Genomic DNA, 20,149 nt, shown 5'->3' on the forward strand with positions numbered 1-20,149 from the left:
TGCTTTGAATTTGAATAAGGAAATGTTTGTACTTATATATATTGTATTTGCGGTATTTCGTATAGCAATATTTAAAAATCTGATTCAATATCGAGGCGTGTTCGTGAAAAAACGCGAAGAATTTAATATATTTTCGAAAACCGATATTCACCCTCCGGAAACTTAACAAATCTGTGGAGTACTTTTGCATTTTCCAGGGGGAGAAAGAGAAATCTTCGTGATTTCCGACTACGTAAATATACACAAGGGATTGTCAAAGTCCAACAACCTACAAGACCTCTGGCGGGCAACGAGAAATCGCACATTTCTCGGCATTTTAAACATTTATTTGTTTTTGTTTTAACCTATTATATAATGCAATATTTTCCGCGGTGTGTTTGTTTTTGAGAAGGAGGCGTTGTTTGGCGTAAAGACACACAAAATGCCGATGAAACTCGGGTCGAAATGTACCGAGCACATTCAGTCCCAAGCGAAGAAGTGTTTGGGAGAAACTACAAAATTTGACCAAGTTATCGGCGGTGTGAAGCGATGTGCTTGTCTCCAAGAACACAAGTGTATGCACGTCTCGGGATCAGTACTGCTTCTTTTGGTTTTGACAGCAGTTCTAGTTATATTTTTCCGAGATCATTTAAAAGACATCATTGAATGGGTGCAGAACTTACAGGAGTGGCAAGGCGCTCTGCTATTTATTGTTATGTTCACTTTAGTATCATTCCCAATGGCCTGGGGTTATATAATTCTCAATGTTGCTGCTGGTTACCTTTATGGCTTCTGCATTGGCCTACTTGTCGTCGTTATTTCAGTGTTTATAGGGATTTTTGTGTCGTTTGAAATATGTCGTCTTTGTTTGAGAGACTTTGTACAGAAAAGATTAGAGTCTGAAAATTTGTTAGCTGTAGTACGAGTTGTGGAGGGAAGAAAAGGATTCCGAGTGATCGCTTTGTCAAGACTAACTCCTTTACCTTTTGGCTTGCAAAATGGACTTTTTGCAGTAAGTATAAGTTAGGATTTTACAATATCTTACGATAAAACAATTGTGATTTTAATAGTTCGCAGATGTTATTGCATTGTGTTGCTTCAATAAAACATTTAATATTAATAACACGATAGTTGAGTTGGCAAGAATTGCCAAATAGTGTGGATTTGTCAAGCACTCGCAGGTTATATGTTCAATTGATGCACTTAGACAATACTACAGATTATTATGCAGTTTTTATGTGGACTACTTGAAAATATTTGCACAACAATTTGAGAAATATTTGGGTCAAGTATGCAAGTCTTGGGTAACTTATGAAGGTGCCTCAACTTGTCCGATGAACAATATTACTCAAATTATATTGTTATCATGGCTAATGTTAAAGTGAAGTGTGATATTCTCATCACAGCATGTGCCAACAGTAATGACCTCTTATTATCCAAGCAGAAACAATCATTGTGCAATACAAAAAGTGGCAAATTTATTGTATCAGTTTACAGCTTAACTAATTTGTAATCAAAAGGCAATACAAGTACCACTGTATTCTAATTTCTAACCATCAGTTGTTAGTACACTTCAAATGGTTGTGAGTTGATCTGTTTTAAAAAAGACCTTCATTGACCAACTAACCAAGGTCACTGATAAAAGGTTATCCTATTTCAATTCTTTGCTAAACAGCATTTTCTAATTAATAGCATGAAGTATAAGGTTTCATTCAAGTCCTATGGTGATAGAGGAATACAAACAAGGATTGTTTGCCAATTAAACAAACCTTGCAAAGACAGCTAACAAGGAAACTTGCAATGTAGAACTTTTTTAAATTTCTCAGTGCAAACCAGCCTTTTTATTGCTATTTAATAGGCTCTTGTAGTGTAGATGTATGTAAATGTATCACAAATCTAGCCTGCCATCCTGAGTGGCATGAATTCTCAATAAACCTCTGTGTTTAATCTAATTTCATTGGCATTTTATGTTTGTTTCTTACAGTCGGTTTCAGCAGTTTAGAAGCTTTGTTCATGAATTGGATTGAAATGCAATTAAGAATATTTAAACGCAACATACTTCCAAATTGTAGGAAAGGAGTTGTGCAAGACATTTGCTGAAAGCCTGACACCAGCGGTGACTAACAATATTTTAATTGGCTACCCAAAATGGTGGAAGGCAAAATCAATAAACCATGACATCACTAGCAGCAGCTTCATACCGTAGATACTAAATTAAAAAGTTACATTGTGTGTTTCAACTTGTACTTAATCATGTATCTCATCTATTTTCAGATAACAAACATAAGTGTCACAAAGTGTTTAGCAGCATCTGTAATAGGCCTGCTTCCAACACAGGCAATGAACACTTACATGGGAACAACATTGCGGTCGGTTGAAGATGTGATAAGTGAACACTCTGGAAACTACGTCATACTGGTGATACAAGTAGTGATAACCATAGGATTATCTGTTTACGTGATTAGAAAGGCTAGGAAAGAACTGAACAAAGCTGTCCGGGAAAGCGAAGTGGAAATGATGTTGGATCGACGGGAAATTGTTACGAGTATTCCAAAGTACTTAGACTTGCCTTTACAGACAGATTTTAAAGCAAACGGCATTGCAAATGGACATGTGGCAAAGCCTGGCCACAGACGTGCGCAGTCTGCATCTGCTATCATAGCAATCAGGGAACTTAAAGAAAGCGAGGAAATAGATATAGCTTGAAAAAATCAGCATTGGTAAAAAAAAAATATGCCACATTCACTGAAAGCAACTTTGGAACTTTTGAAGAAATGGTATGTGAAGGCAGCACCTGTGATGTTTTTTACAGTGGGCAAAACACCAGCCTACTAGTCCACACTTACTACCAGCTCTTGGCCACTAAACTCTGACCTAAGAACAACTCATTCACAATCAACCATTAATCCAACCACACACAATCCACAACGGGAACAAATTGATTAGGGTCTCTATAAATATTCTAAGGGATAACATACATATTTATGAAACTGATCTAAAAGAAAATATCATTTCTAAGAAAAAATTATATTACACAATACACATTATGGAGAAAACTTTTCAAGTTTTTGTTTTGGGAGAATGTGCTCACCTTTGTCTTTGGTGTTCAAACACAGTTGCATAGCCAGCCTGACAATTTGTCTCACTAAGCTAATATTTTGGTGTTCATTGACTGTGAGGACAATAAATTTCAAAAGACATTGATAATTATAATAACTAGAAATTTACATAGGGGGACAAAATCTTCAGGCTGGCTACGCCACTGTTCAAACATGCATTGTGTAGATAGCGGTGCATCTGGAGACACTCTGTTTAGTGGCTCTCATAACAGAGTATGCTTGAAAGTTGAAGCAGTGCCTCACCTGTGGTTATCAAGTTAACGATGCAGCGGGTGGGGTGTAGACTACCTAAGAAACTTCAGCAAGTTGATTGGCAGGTGTGTAACACGTGACCAAACCAATAATACCTTATTAGGAGCCAGTAATTTATTAAGAGCCAACACAGATTTTTTTTTGTCAAATTTTGCCAGTGTGCTTACCATCAGACCCTATACACAGAGTATTTTTAAAGTTTCACCATAATGAAACAGCGGTGCACGTAAATGTTCAAAACTATTCGCGACGTTCATCGTTAAAAATCGACGTTTGATTGTCGTCTAACGCTGCCAGATCTCCGCCGATCTTTGCTGCTTGACGGAGTTGAATGCGTCCGGCGATGATGATGATGACCACTCCCTCTTCCGTAAGATCTTCCGTCTTCAAAGTCGTACAAATCCCCCCTATGGGTCGTTCGTCCCCTCGCCTCGAATGTGCTAAACCGTTTCGCCTTCAAGTGCTCCATTTTGCTTCTCTCTCTTTCGTATTCGTTCTGTTTTTCGCTTATGTCGTTCACGAGTTCGATCAGTTTCTTCGTTTGGTTTTCGTGTCTGATAAGGACGTCCTTGTGGTTGACTCGAGAGTTTTGAAGGTTTTGCAAATGAACACGTATCTCGCCAACCAGTTTCTTTTGGTCTTTCATGTTTTCCTCGATTTCCGCGAGTCTTCTTTCCTGTAGTGTGACGATGTTTTCCGAGAATTCTTGAACCTCTTCCAGTCTCGTTTTACCTGACGGAAGAAAACCGTAGATGCTGAACGACACAGTATTTGTTTATTTACAGTGTTTCACATTGGGTAAACTATACGGAAGTTTGGAAACAATCGAGCTTTAAAAACTCCGCGGAGAGTCGCAGATGTTTCACACGATGCCTGCATGACCAGGAAAAAATCCGAAAAAAACAGACCAGAAAAACTAAAGTTTTTTGCGTTTTTCTACATGTTGTCTTCAGGGACGTATCTCCGAAAGCGACTGTTTCTCCGAGGAGCAAAAAAGAGAAAACTCTTAAAGAAACCGATCACACTACTAAACAAGATCTTTTAGAACTTAATAATCATAGTTTCCGAGTAATCTCACCTTGTTCATGAGAGCTGCTCAGTTTCGTGACTTTAGCTTCAAGTGAAGTGAGTCGTTCGTTAATACTGGAGACAAGCTCACTGAGATCGCCCTCGACGACTGCGGGCGGCGAGTTTTCCATTCCTAAACACGTCGTATTATCTCATTTTCTACACCTCGTTCGACAAACTGTTCGCACGCACGCGCGTCACACAAACAGCCGAAGAACACTTGTGACGTCATAATATTTGTGATACTACGTCACGACGTCGTAATTGAAAATTGAAGATTGCGGCTGGAAGTACGCGCACACGAATTGTGTATATTTATTTTCACAAATGTTTAATTTGGTTAAAATGTACAAGTCAATACTCAGACGGTATGAATACGTTTCCTTAACACCCTTTAAAACTTTGACAAGAAATTCACTTGTACACTTTTGTGACCATTTGAACTTCTATATGTAGGTAAACATCTGAGGAAATGTTCGACAGGGACATCAGCTTATTCCCAGCATGGCTTCCAGTCTTCTCTCTACGGAGATCACCTGTATTCTTCATTTTCAATCTTCCTTGGGCTTCCTAAATCGTGCTTTTTGTTTTTTTGAAGGTCTGGCATTATGAAAGTCTAAACTCTCTACATCGGCGTGATGACGACGTTTGCGTTTTTTAGCAAATTTCTTGTCAACTGTGTCGATCAGCGAATCATATCTAAAAATAACAGAAAATTCTCGCACAAATTATCTTGAGTAGATATTTATTTGGAGCTGTTTTGCTGTAGACAAACCTTTCTGCCATTTGTTCAGCTGTGACTGTGTCCTCTCTTTCCCTTGCTTCACATTCCGCTAATTCTTTCTGAGAAGTCAGTTCTTGAAATAGTTTCTATGGATTAAAGCACTTGCATAAATATTTGACTCTTTTCATATGTAAAATTTGAAGCATTTTAGCATCACTGGCACTTGTGCTGTAGCCAAACTCACTTCTATGGCAGGGTTGAACCTTTTGAAAGACATTCTTCCTGTGGGAACCAGATCTTCGCAAACAACATAGCTTGGTTCATATTCAATTACATTTCTACGAAAAGAAAAACTGCTGTTTATTGTTAAACAAAGACGGGGAGAGTGTTTCTCAACAGCAGGGGGGGTTCATTGGAAACCTAACTAGACTCCCCCCCTAAATATTTACAGGCAACCTATTCTTGAAAGCAGCTTCCTCGAAGGTATACGACCACACATACTCGTCTTTAGCACCTTCAACGTTGTCTAGGACCCAGTGTGCTTCATCTATTTCGCGTTTCTCTTCATCTTCTAACTGCTGACGTAATTTCGCTTCCTCCGTTCTTTGCATAAACTAAAATAGACACGAAATAACTAAGGGAAAGAAGAAGACTATCTTCTTGAATCGGTAACGCAATCACCTTCATTTTCAAAAGGTTTTTTGAAAGACTTCTTCGCTCCCTGCTTTCGTCCATCTTGGAAAATTTCTCGTTTACGAGCCCGCAAACTGACCACTATATTTGGAATTACATGAATTTCCCAACTGGCATTCAAGAATCAAGATGGTGCCAGATATTTTACCTTCAAGACTTTCGGATTTTAGAAAGTCATGCTTTGTTGCTCTAGTTTTGAGACTATTATTTCTGATTTATGGCCAATGGCAGGACTCAACGATGGTGGTGAAATACACAGACATTGACTACGAGGTTTTCACAGACGCTGCAAGGCATGTTTCGAAAGGTGGGTCACCATACGATCGTGCAACCTACCGCTACACACCTCTCCTAGCGTGGATCATCGTCCCAAACGTGACACTCCACAAAGCCTTCGGAAAGCTCCTTTTTGTGTTTTGTGATATCGTCGCAGGATATTTAATTCATTTAATATTAAAAGCTCGGGGAATACCAGAATTCACGGCTGTCAAATACTCTTGGTTCTGGCTGCTGAATCCCATGATCATCACTGTGTCCACTCGTGGGAATGCTGAATCTATTCTAGCAGTCCTTGTCCTGTCTTCAATTTATTTCATGCTCAAGAGACGCTTCACCCTTTCCGCAGTCATGTTGGCGTTGTCTGTTCATTTTAAAATTTACCCAATAATCTATGCATTACCATTGTTCCTAAATGTTGGTTTACTGGTGAAAAGACAAGAGAGAACAAGTGAAATAGGAAAGCATGAGGGAATGCTGTGGGCAATATTTTCCAATATAAATCATCCAAATCAGTTCCTGTATGCTTTCATAGCTTCATCAATATTTCTCGGGATCAATGCTACAATGTATTACATGTAAGTTGTGAAATATTGGACTAAAATGGACCATATTGGACTGACTCTTTTTTGGCAAAGAAAATCCTTGTGTGGCGGCCACCAGCTGTGCTCCATTGAAAATGAATTGTACATTCATTCTTTGTTTTCTAGATATGGACTTGAGTTTCTTGAACACACATATTTCTACCATGTGACAAGAAAAGATGTCAAGCATAACTTTTCTGTATATTTCTACTTGTTGTACCTCACAATGGACACTTCATTTTCTTGGGTGATAAGTCTGCTTGCATTTCTACCGCAACTTGTTCTTGTCTTAGTGTTTGCAGTGAAATACTACAAAGATTTGCCATTTTGCTGTTTTGTTCAAACATTTGCATTTGTCATTTTTAACAAAGTCTGCACCTCACAGGTAATACAACGTTTTTTCTTTTTTTTTTCATCGAAAAGAATGTGCATGGGATTTACTGAAAATTATTTACTGAAACATTTCATTCAACTTTCAGTATTTTCTTTGGTACTTATCTCTATTGCCACTTATCCTGCCCCAAGTCCAGATTGACTTAACAAAAGGTTTTAAAATGCTTTTTGCGTGGTTTGCAAGCCAGGTATGTCTGAATTGAACATAATTCAATGTGTATGAATCAATATGACAGTAGTGATGGTAGTTATGTGAATATCTCCTTCTATTTAGGCATTATGGTTATTTTCAGCCTATCTGTTAGAATTCAAAGGCTACAATACAATGCTTCTTGTCTGGACTGCAAGCATCTTATTCTTTATTGTCAACATCTGGATTTTATACTCTATCATTGTAAATTGCACTTCTGTACAGAGCAAGAAAGCTGATTGAAATCTTTTTGAATCCAGACATCTGCACTGTATATAAAACGCGTTACAAAACCTCTTTACATCGTAAAAAAATAAGAAAATCTTTTCTAACGTACATATAAAAAGTGGTTATGACACTTTGTTTAGTTTAACCGTTTGGCAATGACGCAAAAAACTTCTCTAAAAGTTTTGGATATTTTTGTGGTTGTTCACTAGAGTCAGGAAGTTTGTTTCTAGGCGGGAGAAATCTTTTGTACTTTTGCTTCGGTGTAGCTGTTCGTAGTTCCAGCTTCAATCTGTCTTCTTTTGCAGTTACTAGGAGGAAACCAGGAAGATTGCCGACAAAATATCTAAAACAAAAAGAATTTCCTCTAGTAAGCATGAAAACTAAGCTTTTTCTTAACAAGTTAAAACTTTCTCTTTGGTAAGGATGAAACTAAGCGATAATTCTAGACTACTCTCCCTTCCTTACCAATGCGCTTTCACTAATGCACTTATGCTAGAAAGACAAACTCTAGAAAAAACTCTTGAATTTCTATAGTTCAACTACATAAAGGTCTCAGACTCAGTCATGGCTGTTGACGTACTTTAAACTATTAGGTTCTAGGCCAGGTTTTGACTTAATCCAATTAAAGAAGTTGGCTGCTCCACATATAAAATATTCCAGCGATGAGTTCGGTGGCACGATATGCTAGGAATTCGGAAAGTACAACACATAAATGCAGAGTCCACATGCATGTGGTTGCGAAGTTGAGGGCAGCAACTCTCATTCAACGTTTAAGGCTTGCAGATAACCGACCTGTAGATTGTGGTCATGACCGCTGATATAAGCGTTAACTTTGTGTTGTTTGAACAAATCCAGCAGCTTATCCTGAAGGCACTTGCTACTGCCATGCCTCCCTGATGAATAAATGGGATGATGTCCAATAACAATCAAGAAATGGGCTCTAAAAAAAGCAATAACAAAACAAAACAAAGCTAAAATATTCTATCTGTATCAAGCTGGTTTACCAGCCCAGAGATTTACAATAAGTCTTGCAGAAAAAGTAGTAGAGAGAGCTTCATTTCAACTTCATCAAAACAAAGTCGTAAGAAATATTCTATCTGTATCAAGCTGGTTTCAAATCACTCATAATAATGAATCAAGCATTTACTCACTTCGACTCATTTAGAGTATTTCTGATCCATGTCATTTGCTCTTCGACAGAAGGTGTATTTTTGTACTTCTTTTTTCCACTATGAGAAACATGACGAATGAAGATTTGGTGACATACTACTGATGTGAAATTTCTATTTACAACATATTTCATAAAACATCCGTTGTACCTTCTGAAACATAATATCGTTGTGTCGATCATAACTATCTGTAAACTTTTATTCGTTTCGGGTATAAAAAACTCTAAAAGTATTATGAACTTTTATGAAGAATTGCTGTAATAAACGGCCAATGTTTCTGCAAAATACCTGCAGCTTTATTGCAACTCTTGGTGATCTTACTTTTAGTGTGATAAAAATGTGGAAACATCCACCGTTTCGACTTCTGCGTGTACAATATTTGCGCAGAGACGTTGCCATCGTAGTCGTGATTGCCCGCAATCACGTACCAATTCTTCTGAAACGATGGTTCGTTGTAGACTCGCTCGTAGGTCGCATAAAATCTAAAATCGTTCACATCTTTCACCCCGTTGTAGTAGAAGTTGTCTCCAGCACTGACGAAAAAGTCCAGATTTGGAATCTACGAAAAAGAATGTTGTGACTTGTGTGCAGAGAGAGTGAGTGACTGGTTTATAAGAACCAGAAGTCGGTTGTTCAAAAGCCGGTTAACTTAGGTTCGCAATTCTGTATTAAAGAAAATCTTAACATTACTGTTTAATCGCACTTTTTTAATCGCATAAATATTTTCTGGACCGATATAGAAGTCATACTGATTTTCCAGAAAATTCAGGTCCAGAAAATATCTACGAAAAGGTGTATTCAACTTTGTAATAAAGAAAAATAAAAAGATTATTAAATGTAAAGATTTGCTTTAACCCAGGGTTAAGCTAACCGGCTTTTGAACAACAACCGGCCTCAGTTAGGCGTGTTTGTTGCTGTTCATTTTGGCAAACATATTTACGATCTGTCAGACCACAGTTGTCAGACTGTCTGTATACGTGCAACATTCATTGAAAAAATGACAATACACACCTTGGCAACATGCTTTGCTATTCGCCACTGTGCCGACGTATAATAGGGTCTCGTTGGCATACCTCCAAAATCACCGAGAACTACGAATCTCAGCTGACCTTTTTTTGTTTGAACACTCCCGAGGAAAATTAGGGCCAATAGTGTCGCAATAAAAAAATACCCCACCGACATCGTTAATCGTTCATACTTCTCGCTTGTGTAGAAAAGCCAGAAGTTTAAGACAAATAAGGACAAATCGGACATTGAAAGTTAAAAGTCAAACTAGACAAGTCGATATAAGTTAATATTGCCACTTATACGACATTCGTTTAGTTTCCATTTTGTCGTATAAAGGTATCGTATTGTTCAAAATAATTACCTGTGCTAATTCGTGGACGAAATCACGAAGACAATATAACACCGGCATGATAGCATACAAATGAAAACTTTTCATGTACCGAATCGAATGCAAATAAACTTTAACAGACTTTAGCTTATTAACATTAGGTTCGATACATGAAAAGTTTGACGTCTGAAACAGTCTGAAGACTTGTTTCATCATGGCAGACATTAATTCTACCGTTTCTACACGAATTCTGTAGTATGCGGGTGGCATCACAGTATCGCAAGAGACGAATATCCTTTTTACGGCATTTCATTGCAAATTTACTTTTATTTTAAGACGTCCTCTTGTAAAAATGTTTATAAGATAAAATTTATAAGTTATAACAAACAACTTTGACCTTTTACAACTTTTTACGAGTTCAGTGAGTTCACTGAGTGAGTTTACTTGTCTCCAGTCCTCTCGCGGCTCCCCACGTGTTTGTTGTTTATTTTTAAATTTTAGTAATATTTTATATTTTACCATAAGCAATATCTTTTCAGCTTGTGACCAACGTTATTTTATTTCTTCTGTCCAATTATGGCTCGTGCTAAAAGGTAAGCTTTTGCTTCAATCTGTAGCAGGTCTAAAAGTTCGTGAAACTCATTTCGTATTTTATGCCAGTGTGTGCCAAATTATGATGGTTCACTGTGGAGTGTGGAGAAACGGGGGTTATTTTTGTGACTTGTGTTTCCCAGCATGTTCAGTCAAAGCCAAAGAGGTCTGTAAAGTTTTCATAGAGCAGTGATGTTGTAAAATGTCATTCTCAACTGGTCGTCTCCATGAGCCCCTCATAGTTATTGTACTCTCTAATGTGCCCATGCACCCACAACTGATTACCCTTTTCATTTAGGTTCTTTGGTAGGGATGGTCCTAGCCCCCTTGGTTATAATCTCCTTCATTATTTGTTAGATGTTTTAATATGGATGTCTCTATATAATAAAATGGATGTCTCTAATATACCTAATATAGCTAGATCAAGCTAGATATGTCTCTAGTATAGCTAAATGTGTCTAATATAGAGACATCTTGTCATAATAACCTTTAAGTTGTATATCAAACTCACAACCTTTTTGTCACATTGATAGCATAGTTTAGACATAGTAGAAATGGCTTTCATAAAGAAATTTCTTTCAATCTTCATTTTAGAAAACCAAAGAAGAAAACCAAGCTTGTCCAGAAGGATGACATTGAGGGCGATAGTCCAGATCCGGTTTGTGACCATATACTGTTAAGATATTTGCATTGTTTTTCAAATGAAGTCAATTTCTGATAACCTTTACTAGTGAATGAAAGTAATCACCATTGTTGCTTATAGGAGTCTGAAGAATTCTTCAATGATGATGTAGATAAATTTCACAGCAATCGAGAAAAGGTTTGATTGGGAATTGGAATATTTTGTGTTACAGGTGCTTATGAAAGCATGCAGTATGAAATATTATTGTATGCTTATTCCAGGTATTGTTAGATAAATCATCTCAGTCATCAGATGAGGAAATGGAAGGATTTGAGCAACTAGAGGAAGTTCTTGGATTAGATCTTGAGTCTGACAATGAAGATGAAGATGACATAGAAAACCTTGAGGTTATTGTAAAATCTGTAAAAATTAAGCAATTGAAGCTGTGGATTTTCCAGTTTCCAGTAAAATTTTCAGATACCAATATGTGGAGTGGTCTGGAACCTAAACTTCATTTGAAACTTATCTTTCTAAATGTGTGTTTAATACATAATCAAATTGACTTAATTATAGGGTGGTTCCAGTAGTGATGAAGACATTGAAAAAGGTACAATATTACATCCAATCATGATATAAAGTCTTTCTCTGGCAACATGGCCATGACCTCACAGCAAGACCTCACTATGTTTTCAGGTATTCCCAGTGAGAAAGCTTGGGGTAAAAAGAAAAAGGTTTATTATGATGCTGATCAATCCAGGGAAAAAGATCTTGGTATGTGGTAATGAGTACAGAACGATTGGTGTACTTTATATATTTTTACTTATTCAAGGATTACCATTTACTATAACTTATATTGGATGTTAGACAGTTTGTAAAAGAGTCAAAATTAAATTGAAATATTATATGTGGATAATTTTCATTCAGATTCTGAAGAAGAGGAAGCTTTGGATAAAGAGGAGGAAGAAGAAGCGCTGATGTTGCAACAAAATATGGCAGCACGTTTGGATGAAAATGACTTTGATATTGATTCATTTGAGGTGCGTTGACTTCTGATAACATTTTGCAAGAACCATTCATGTGCATTTTATTTTAATCCTTTTTTCATTCACACACAGTTACTAACTGGTGACGTGGGAGAAACAGCAAAATCTAAAGAAGTTGAAAAGGTCAAAATCATTGTTAACGTCTCTTATTAACTTACAGTAAAATACACCCTTAAAGCTGCTAAATCGACTAGTAATCTATTATAAAATATTTCTTTTATTAACAGGCAAAACAAGAGAAAATAATCATGGACCTATCGAAATTATCCAAAGAAGAAAAAATAAAGGTTTGTTTCTTATCATCTCACAGATACTCAAAGGTATATTTAAATGTTAACATTTTTTCAAAATTCTTTTCCATTCTACTTCACCTACAGCTGTTAGCTAAAGACTCTCCTGAACTTTTTGAGCTTCTGGAAGATCTAAAAGAAAAGGTATCTTATCTACTATCTAAACTTCTCAATATTATTCCAATGGTACACAAATTAATTTCAATTACAAAACCATTTTCAGCTTGCTGATGTAACCGGTTGTTTGTTTCCACTTGTTCAAATGGCAAGGTCTGGAAAAATCACAAACCCACAGGTAGGATGCTTTTTTCTTAAACTGGATAGGTACGTGCAGTCTATATTGGACTCTGTACTGAACTACTACTACAGCATCCATCCAGAATTGTACTATCATATCTTGAATCTTGATTTAGGGAGTGGAATATCTGGAGATGAAGCACCAGTTAATCATGAAGTAGGTTGAGAAATCATAAAATCTTCATTGAAGACATTTTTCTTAATTTTGTGTTTTACATACAATTTTGTGATTATTGCTCAATTTTTGAACCAATTTTCCTCTGTCCAGTTATCTAGTCAATGTTTCCTTCTATCTGCTCTTAAGAGCACATCAAACTCCAGTGAAGAACCATCCAGTTATAGAACGACTTGTACAGTACAGAGAGGTACATAATATGATAGCAATAGCTCATGGTTCATCTTTAACAGAGTTGATAAACTTCTTCAGAGTTCATTTCTTCATTTTTCTATTAAAAACCCATTAAATTCCTTTTTTACAATTCTTTAGCTTATAAAACAGCTAGAACCACTTGATGATAAGCTTCGCAGTGATATGGAATATTTTCTTTCCAGATATAAGAATAGCCTTCAAGGTATGTTTCAACTGTAGAAGGATTACCCGTGTAGAACTCTTACCATTTCAATTAAGTGTTAAAATGTTTTCGGAGTTAAAACTATTCGCATAGATTTGTTGATACACTGAAAGATTCACATTGAAAACTTTCATTATTCACAGAAGAGCGCCAAAACGATAGCTCAGAACCAAAGGAAAACGAAAGTAATAACGTGGATAAGGTCCGTTCTATGCTACTTGTGCATTTAGATTACAACAGATTCTGGTTAAATGTGATCTTCCATTTGACAAATGACTTTAAATTTGCAGAAGAAGATTTCCAAAAAGAGAGTGAAGTTTGAGAAAGCTGAGACTGCATCCGAAGTACTGAACGATGCTGTTGTCTTGAACGTAAGGGTTTGGGCTAATGACTCTCATTCAATTAACCCAATCAATCGAGTCTTTATAATTGTATTGAGGTAGGAATAATTTGATTATTTTTAAAGGGTTTGGTCAGCAAGAAACGAAAGAAACTTGAGGATCTTGATCCACTGAGTTATTACGAGGCCATTCGTGATATGAAAAGGAAAAGAAAGGAGGAACGTCGTAAAGCGCACGAGTGAGTTTTCTTGAGTTAAGTTGAAGACCATTTCATCAAAAAGAAAATCAAAATCACCCTGAATCCTAGCAAACCTTTTCGTTTAAGTGATGAGTTAGTAGCCTATAGTCGTGTAGAGTCAATCATGATCTATTGGCTTTATACCAAAGTTGCGTTTAAAGACAGTTGCAGTGAAAAAATTGCCCCGTCAACTTGTCCTTTCAGAATGTCAATGAGAGAAGACGTGGACAATATTGATATCGAGGACGAAGGGGATGCTGAGGGAAAGCGGGGTATAACATACCAGGTAACGTCTTGATGACGTCATACTCGTGATGATGCAATGGTTTGTATACATGTCGGATACTTCATGACTCTGGCATATTTTGTAGATCTCAAAGAATAAGGGCCTCACTCCCAAACGCAAGAAAGAAGTCCGCAATCCTCGACTTAAACACAGAAAGAAATTTGTCAAGGCTAAAATCAAACGAAAGAGCAAGGTGAGACAAACAATGCGAAGGTTTTTTTATGCAAGGAGTATTTAGTTTGTTTTCCAGGGACTATAATCAATGTTATTCTGTGAATCATTTCATTTTGTGATAAACTTTATTCTAGGTCAATCCTGTGGTTAAAGAGATCACTCGGTATGGAGGAGAGAGCACTGGAATCAAGACTCATCTCACACGCGGCATTAAGATTAAATAAGGTGTTCCAGGTACCCGTGAATAGCCTGCGCACAGGCGAGCTAGCAGGAAGATTAGAGATATGGATCAAGGCCACTGATAGTGATCAAGGCTATATAGATAACCCACATTATTTATATAGAAACTCTTTGGGCAAAGCTTAGCTAATTTCTTAGGAAAAGTTTGCGGCCTTTCGTTGGCTGAAACCTGGGCTTAATATAGCTACCCTTTACTTTATTAATTATGCCAAAAATAGTGCTATTAGTGGAAAGAATTTCACCATGGAAACGGTAAATGTGGATAAAATATTTCAGGAATTAAACATTTTAAGTATCATGCATCCTGTTGAGTGGTTTTGCATGATTATGTTGACCCGTTATAGCCCAGTAAACTGACACGGGCGCGTTCAAATTAGACTAGACATTCAGTAATTTAACGATATTTACTAGAATTGGGGAAATGTTTAAAAAGCCTAATATATTTGCTATTTTATATACTCGAAGTTCATCGTTGCGTTGTATTAATACTTGCTGGTGTATATCACAACAAATTGCCAACAATAATATCTACTTCAGCCGCCGAAATAATTAAAATCTTTGTCGCGCCAATAAATCTTGCTATTTTACCAGCTGTTTAACAGTATTGGCTTTCTATTAGTTTTTGGTCGTGATAATGACCTGAAGTCGCAAAGAGCTTTGTATTCAGCCTCTTCCGCCTTCCGCAATTGAGCTCATTGTATATACATAAAGATTTGCAGCAGAGCATGTCAGCGATATAAACATCCTCCTGCTGATACGAAACATGGCCGACAAAGAAACGAACATCAAATTGGCAACAGAAGCATTCAAACGCTTACAAAAGCGGGCGAAGCAACTCGAAATAGATAGGAAGAATTTGAGGAAGATCAAATCGCTGAACGCACTCAAAACTTCAAGTTACCGACGGCTAATTGCTGCATTGATATGCGTGGTTACACTGGTGTTATTACCTCCTCTGACATACAAAGGTTTTACTTCCCTTCACGAAGAAACCCAGAAGAATTTCATGCAATTCATAGCCGACAATGTTTTGTATTTTGACTTGGAGAAAGATGTGTGTTTATTACAAGCTGTTGAGCCCTATCTGGATCTATTTAGGCCACCTGTGAACTGCTCAATATGTGAGAATGTCGACACTGTTGATGTCGTCACTGATTTGAGCAAAGATGAATTCTTGCAGAAATATGCTTACACCGGGCGTCCCGTGTTGATAAGGAACGGCAGCAAGGGTTGGAGTGCATTATCCCATTTTAACTTCGAGTTTTTTAAGAATATCTACCCGAAAGGTAGTCCAGTACTGCAATCTGAAGATAAGGATTGTCAGTTCTTCCCATATCGTACGAGTTTCGAAAGTCTAGGAGAGGTTTTTAATATGTCCAAGAGCATGGCAAGAATGGAAGGAAAGCCTTGGTACATTGGCTGGTGAGTGGGTGAGATTTGGGCAATAAACTTTTGTTTACATTTGATTTGTACTTGTTTACAATGGCACTGCATTATTATGATAGCCGCAGGTGTTGCACGTATTGCGTGTCGTCATTTTAATTCATTGTAATAATATACCCTCGTATAACAACACTACGGATCTAACGATACAGATCTAATCATAATAGTAATCTTGTAATCCTTGTAATCTAGTTAACCCCAGTAAATTTGTAATCCAGTAAAACCGCTTTGTGTGTGGCGTCAGCATTTCCTCGTCAATTCTCACATTTTGCGGTTAGATCACAGTGCATGGTTAGATCAAAATGCCCATTTCTGAACAGGATATGACTCGGGTACTTATGAAAATCTCCCTTAGCCTTTGACCATAAAGGTTTTTATTCCGAATTCCTGCTACTTCAAACTCATACGGTCTGTTCAAGCCACGTAGCTTGTGTGTGCATACATTAGTGATACATAAATGAAGTTTGCTCGCTTTCATTTTGAAATCTTTAGCCCCGTAATATTTTTTTTGTCGTTTCTTGAATATAGGAGTAACTGCGACTCCAATGCAGCCAATGTCCTGCGGAAATACTACGAAAAGCCTTATTTTCTACCAGAGGAATCCGAGTCTAGCAGAACGGATTGGATATTCATGGGATGTCCAGGATACGGCGCTCATCTTCACGTGAGTTTTTCATCACATTTCAGCTGCTCCGAGGTCTTCATTTACAAAGCTCAGTCCTTCTTCGATGCCGGAAACATGCACTGCGGCATGTGCAAAGACTAAGTGTCTCATCCCATTCTGTATCGCAGGGACTGCACATTATCCCTTCCTATGCCTATGGGACGTATTTTGGTAATATTCCACTTATCAGAAAAACCATGCAAGATTTGAAGTTTAAAACAAGACAACATATATTCACTGATATATCGACTCTAATCTTTTTCAAACATTTCTTGTTTGACAATGACTTCGAAATAGAGTTGAAATATGACCATGCTGGTTGTACAATATGATGCTCTTCGGAGTATGTTTTTTCAGTCTTTCATGAGTAACCAATCTTGAAATTACCGTAATTCTAGATCGACGCGGTTGGCAAGCCATCGTGGCAAGCCCAAATCAAAGGAACGAAGCAATGGATATTGGAACCGCCTCCAGAGTGCTACTTCAAGTGTCAAACTTCTAAGCATGTTGTCGTCGTGCAACCTGGTGATATTAGTAAGGGCCTTTTTTCATGAAGCGAGTTATCCCAGCTAGGCGAGGTGAACTGAAACTGCATATAATGAAAGACTAATCAGGTTAAGCCTTTGATGTGATGCGCTTTTTACCTCGCCTAGCCCCGGGATAACTCGCTCCATGTAAACTGTCCTATTATTGAAGTTCTCTTTCGCAAACTTTCCGTGCAATCTGGTAACCATCGTCTCACATTTAACCCTATTTGGGCCGCACATTTGACGTGATACTAATAGTCTTTATAGTGCTTTTCCGCAAGTTGTATATACGTTTGATCTGTTGAGATCCACCCAAAAGCTCTAAACTTTCTTCTTTGATTTTTAGTTGTTTTGGACACAAATAGATGGTTTCATCAAACTGACATTATCGGTAGTGACATGAGCATTACTATCGGCTCGGAGTACGATTGAGGCTGAGAGATGTTATCAGAAAGAGTAAAAAGTAGTATTTGACTATGAATAGAAAACAGCCTGTTGAAATCCACGTATATTTGGCCTGCCGTCCAACCATACGATATGTGAGTCTGACTACACTTTCGATGGCAGCAAGTATTTTAGATCCTTCAAAGAACTTTTGTTATTTCCAGTAAGAATTAGACAAAACTGAGAAGATTTTAGAAGTTTTTAGAGGCATCCTGTTTTGTGCCTGAATGCCAATGCCTAAGAATCGAATCGTGAAACATACTTCAAAGTTTTGAGCCCAGTTTGTACCAGTATTGTATAATTCAAGCGAAACACACACATAATCATTATTTATAGAGTTAAATAAAGTATATTTCTTGATGATAGAAGAATACACGGTTTTTAATTTGTCGACGTTTCGCGTTATTGAGGGGCAAAAAAAGTCTCATCCCTTCTTATCCGAAATAGAGGTATTTACTACTAAAAAGTTTTATAGATTTCCTGCAAACTGCAATATCTATCAATAGACCTTTTCAGCTTCAAATCACATGGTCTGAAATGGTAAAGTTTTATTGGCTATTTGATGGTCACAACATGTAAGCTGAAAAGTTTACATGTGATCATTTGCATGCAAGCTGAAACGGTCAATTGTAGGCGCACGTTTCAAATGAACATTTTATTGTTGATAGAGTTTGTCTACATCTAGAGTTTGTCTATCTGTAGATGGATGTTCATAAACTATTTTTCTGTCTATAGTTCTAAGGTATTTCTTCAACATCTCCTCTACTTTGGTCTTGCTGTATTCCTGTCTCGTCTTGTTGCGTTATCCAGCCTGGTCATCACCAGACCCTGCTGTAGTGGTGCGATGCTCCATAAAATAGAATGCTGCATCGGTAATAAATAGAGCAGCTGCTAAGAAACCAAATACCTTGAAGAGGAAAAATTTAGTTAAAATAGAATGAATACAAAACATCTTAATCTTGTCCATAGGTAGACTTATATCACAATCTTGTGTACATACCACTGCAGCTTCAACATTCCTACAAGGGACACCTTTCTTGTCATATACATCGCAGGTATCCACAAATATACTATCAACTTTTCTTACACTGCGGCGAAACTTTCGAGCTTTTTCCGCTACAAGCGAGGTTGATATTACCAGCAGAAACACCACAGTGGCAGAATATATGGTCATCTAAAATGGTCACAAGATGCAGTTGGAAATAATTCCTGAATATCACATACTTTGTTCATTTTAGGGAATTGCTCAAACTATTTGACAAGGTGATTTAGAAATGATACAGTTGTGGATGCTGTGAACCATAAGTTATGTTATAGAATCAGCACATCCACAATGAACCTTGAGGTAATTTCTAACGCTATATGCATATGGGTAATTACAGCAGGATGTGAAAAGAATATTACGTAACTGCAAAGGTCCAGTTAATTGATACTCTGTCTTGAACACCAGATGCAAATATGCAAAACAAAAACATGGTGATCAACCATGCTGTTATTGTGACAAAAAGAAAAAACTTAAATGAACCATTGTTTTCCGACTTGTTGCTAAAATCCGCCAAACACGAGAATGCGATCAAGAGAGTGAACTAAAAAATAGACCAAGGAAAATTGTAACAATGGAGGTTTAAATCAGCTTAAATTTGCAATGAGACTATGCAGCACCATTCATACTTACAAACTCAGCAATTTTCAGTAAACCAGCCCAACTCTTTACATAATCAAATCCAGACACTTGAGGCATTTTTTTATCTTAGAAAAATACTGCAAGAGAAAGTCAATTACTCAATTTATCATGAATCGAAACTGCATTGAAAAAATCAAAAGTGGATATGTGCTGAACTATCCTTGCCAGGTTAAGACCTGTTGCATTAAGAGATAATCTAAGGAAATGCCTAAAAGTCTGTATAATAGGCGCCTTATCAGTTTATATTATAAATAAACAAGTTGCTGCCTTGCTGGTAGAAATATCTTTGTAATGGAAACAGTTGCAGACTGCATTACCTTACATTTTGAGTATTGGGCATTTAAATACACAATATCTATCAGTGACACGATACTGCACGTTAGTACCTTCTCAAAAAATATTTGTTGCCGAACGTTTATACATTGATATATTATGTATATTTTTATATATAATTGTGCCCAAAGAATTGTACAAATGCAAAATGTACAAGATAACTTACCCCGAACTGGTTAAAAAACGTGTTACTACTGCAAGAGGAGGAAGTTATGAATACAAACTTATAAGAGTTGTAAAGAAAAACAAAGAAGAACTATATAATTACAGAAATTTCCGAAATGCCAACAAGGCATTTGTTGTTTAGTTTTGCACATTTGTCTTCTTCTCTTGTATCCTCGTAAGACCC

The 20,149-nt window shown here is 37.1% G+C and overlaps 7 protein-coding genes across 9 annotated transcripts; 4 read left to right on the forward strand and 3 right to left on the reverse strand.

Moving 5' to 3' along the window:
* The first annotated feature begins 252 nt into the window (after nucleotides 1-252).
* LOC114517031 (transmembrane protein 64-like) lies at nucleotides 253-3,027 on the forward strand. Its single transcript, XM_028536674.1, has 2 exons — nucleotides 253-991; nucleotides 2,254-3,027. Exons 1-2 carry the CDS (start codon nucleotides 422-424, stop codon nucleotides 2,683-2,685), a joined length of 1,002 nt encoding a protein of 333 aa, XP_028392475.1. The 5' UTR covers nucleotides 253-421; the 3' UTR covers nucleotides 2,686-3,027.
* A 1,710-nt stretch (nucleotides 3,028-4,737) lies between these two features.
* Nucleotides 4,738-5,887, reverse strand: LOC114517270 (M-phase phosphoprotein 6-like). 2 transcript variants are annotated; one of them, XM_028536943.1, is made up of 5 exons: nucleotides 5,824-5,887; nucleotides 5,644-5,756; nucleotides 5,387-5,480; nucleotides 5,194-5,288; nucleotides 4,738-5,117 (listed from the first exon to the last, which is right to left on the reverse strand). In XM_028536943.1, exons 1-5 carry the CDS (start codon nucleotides 5,875-5,877, stop codon nucleotides 4,970-4,972), a joined length of 504 nt encoding a protein of 167 aa, XP_028392744.1. In that variant the 5' UTR covers nucleotides 5,878-5,887; the 3' UTR covers nucleotides 4,738-4,969. The 2 variants fall into 2 exon arrangements, with proteins under 2 accessions (XP_028392744.1, XP_028392742.1); XM_028536941.1 differs by having other exon boundaries at nucleotides 5,599-5,756.
* A 105-nt stretch (nucleotides 5,888-5,992) lies between these two features.
* LOC114517010 (GPI mannosyltransferase 1-like) lies at nucleotides 5,993-9,259 on the forward strand. Of its 2 annotated transcripts, XM_028536649.1 has the most exons (5): nucleotides 5,993-6,689; nucleotides 6,822-7,080; nucleotides 7,175-7,276; nucleotides 7,812-7,873; nucleotides 9,191-9,259. In XM_028536649.1, the coding sequence occupies exons 1-4, from the start codon at nucleotides 6,076-6,078 to the stop codon at nucleotides 7,851-7,853; spliced, it is 1,017 nt and encodes a 338-aa protein (XP_028392450.1). In that variant the 5' UTR covers nucleotides 5,993-6,075; the 3' UTR covers nucleotides 7,854-7,873; nucleotides 9,191-9,259. The 2 variants fall into 2 exon arrangements, with proteins under 2 accessions (XP_028392450.1, XP_028392451.1); XM_028536650.1 differs by lacking the exon at nucleotides 7,812-7,873 and having other exon boundaries at nucleotides 9,191-9,224.
* LOC114517008 (tartrate-resistant acid phosphatase type 5-like) lies at nucleotides 7,554-10,089 on the reverse strand. The gene is made up of 7 exons (XM_028536647.1): nucleotides 9,687-10,089; nucleotides 8,997-9,234; nucleotides 8,826-8,898; nucleotides 8,658-8,735; nucleotides 8,299-8,446; nucleotides 8,087-8,190; nucleotides 7,554-7,849 (listed from the first exon to the last, which is right to left on the reverse strand). The coding sequence occupies exons 1-7, from the start codon at nucleotides 9,927-9,929 to the stop codon at nucleotides 7,648-7,650; spliced, it is 1,086 nt and encodes a 361-aa protein (XP_028392448.1). The 5' UTR covers nucleotides 9,930-10,089; the 3' UTR covers nucleotides 7,554-7,647.
* Nucleotides 9,192-15,171, forward strand: LOC114517007 (something about silencing protein 10-like). Its single transcript, XM_028536646.1, has 21 exons — nucleotides 9,192-9,271; nucleotides 10,551-10,604; nucleotides 11,197-11,260; nucleotides 11,366-11,422; nucleotides 11,506-11,631; nucleotides 11,798-11,831; nucleotides 11,918-11,995; nucleotides 12,149-12,261; nucleotides 12,340-12,390; nucleotides 12,495-12,554; nucleotides 12,645-12,701; nucleotides 12,781-12,852; nucleotides 12,971-13,011; nucleotides 13,123-13,219; nucleotides 13,342-13,426; nucleotides 13,570-13,628; nucleotides 13,717-13,797; nucleotides 13,893-14,005; nucleotides 14,210-14,291; nucleotides 14,377-14,484; nucleotides 14,600-15,171. The coding sequence occupies exons 2-21, from the start codon at nucleotides 10,588-10,590 to the stop codon at nucleotides 14,687-14,689; spliced, it is 1,485 nt and encodes a 494-aa protein (XP_028392447.1). The 5' UTR covers nucleotides 9,192-9,271; nucleotides 10,551-10,587; the 3' UTR covers nucleotides 14,690-15,171.
* A 201-nt stretch (nucleotides 15,172-15,372) lies between these two features.
* LOC114517009 lies at nucleotides 15,373-18,163 on the forward strand. The gene is made up of 4 exons (XM_028536648.1): nucleotides 15,373-16,127; nucleotides 16,677-16,812; nucleotides 17,211-17,346; nucleotides 17,686-18,163. The coding sequence occupies exons 1-4, from the start codon at nucleotides 15,469-15,471 to the stop codon at nucleotides 17,769-17,771; spliced, it is 1,017 nt and encodes a 338-aa protein (XP_028392449.1). The 5' UTR covers nucleotides 15,373-15,468; the 3' UTR covers nucleotides 17,772-18,163.
* On the reverse strand, nucleotides 18,127-20,103 carry LOC114517011. Its single transcript, XM_028536651.1, has 5 exons — nucleotides 19,967-20,103; nucleotides 19,459-19,544; nucleotides 19,193-19,369; nucleotides 18,784-18,957; nucleotides 18,127-18,690 (listed from the first exon to the last, which is right to left on the reverse strand). Exons 2-5 carry the CDS (start codon nucleotides 19,522-19,524, stop codon nucleotides 18,586-18,588), a joined length of 522 nt encoding a protein of 173 aa, XP_028392452.1. The 5' UTR covers nucleotides 19,525-19,544; nucleotides 19,967-20,103; the 3' UTR covers nucleotides 18,127-18,585.
* Nucleotides 20,104-20,149: the final 46 nt, after the last annotated feature.

The sequence above is a fragment of the Dendronephthya gigantea genome, unplaced genomic scaffold, assembly GCF_004324835.1.
Source record: "Dendronephthya gigantea isolate DGI-Jeju-01 unplaced genomic scaffold, DenGig_1.0 000007F, whole genome shotgun sequence".
Classification (NCBI taxonomy): Eukaryota; Metazoa; Cnidaria; class Anthozoa; order Malacalcyonacea; family Nephtheidae; genus Dendronephthya; species Dendronephthya gigantea.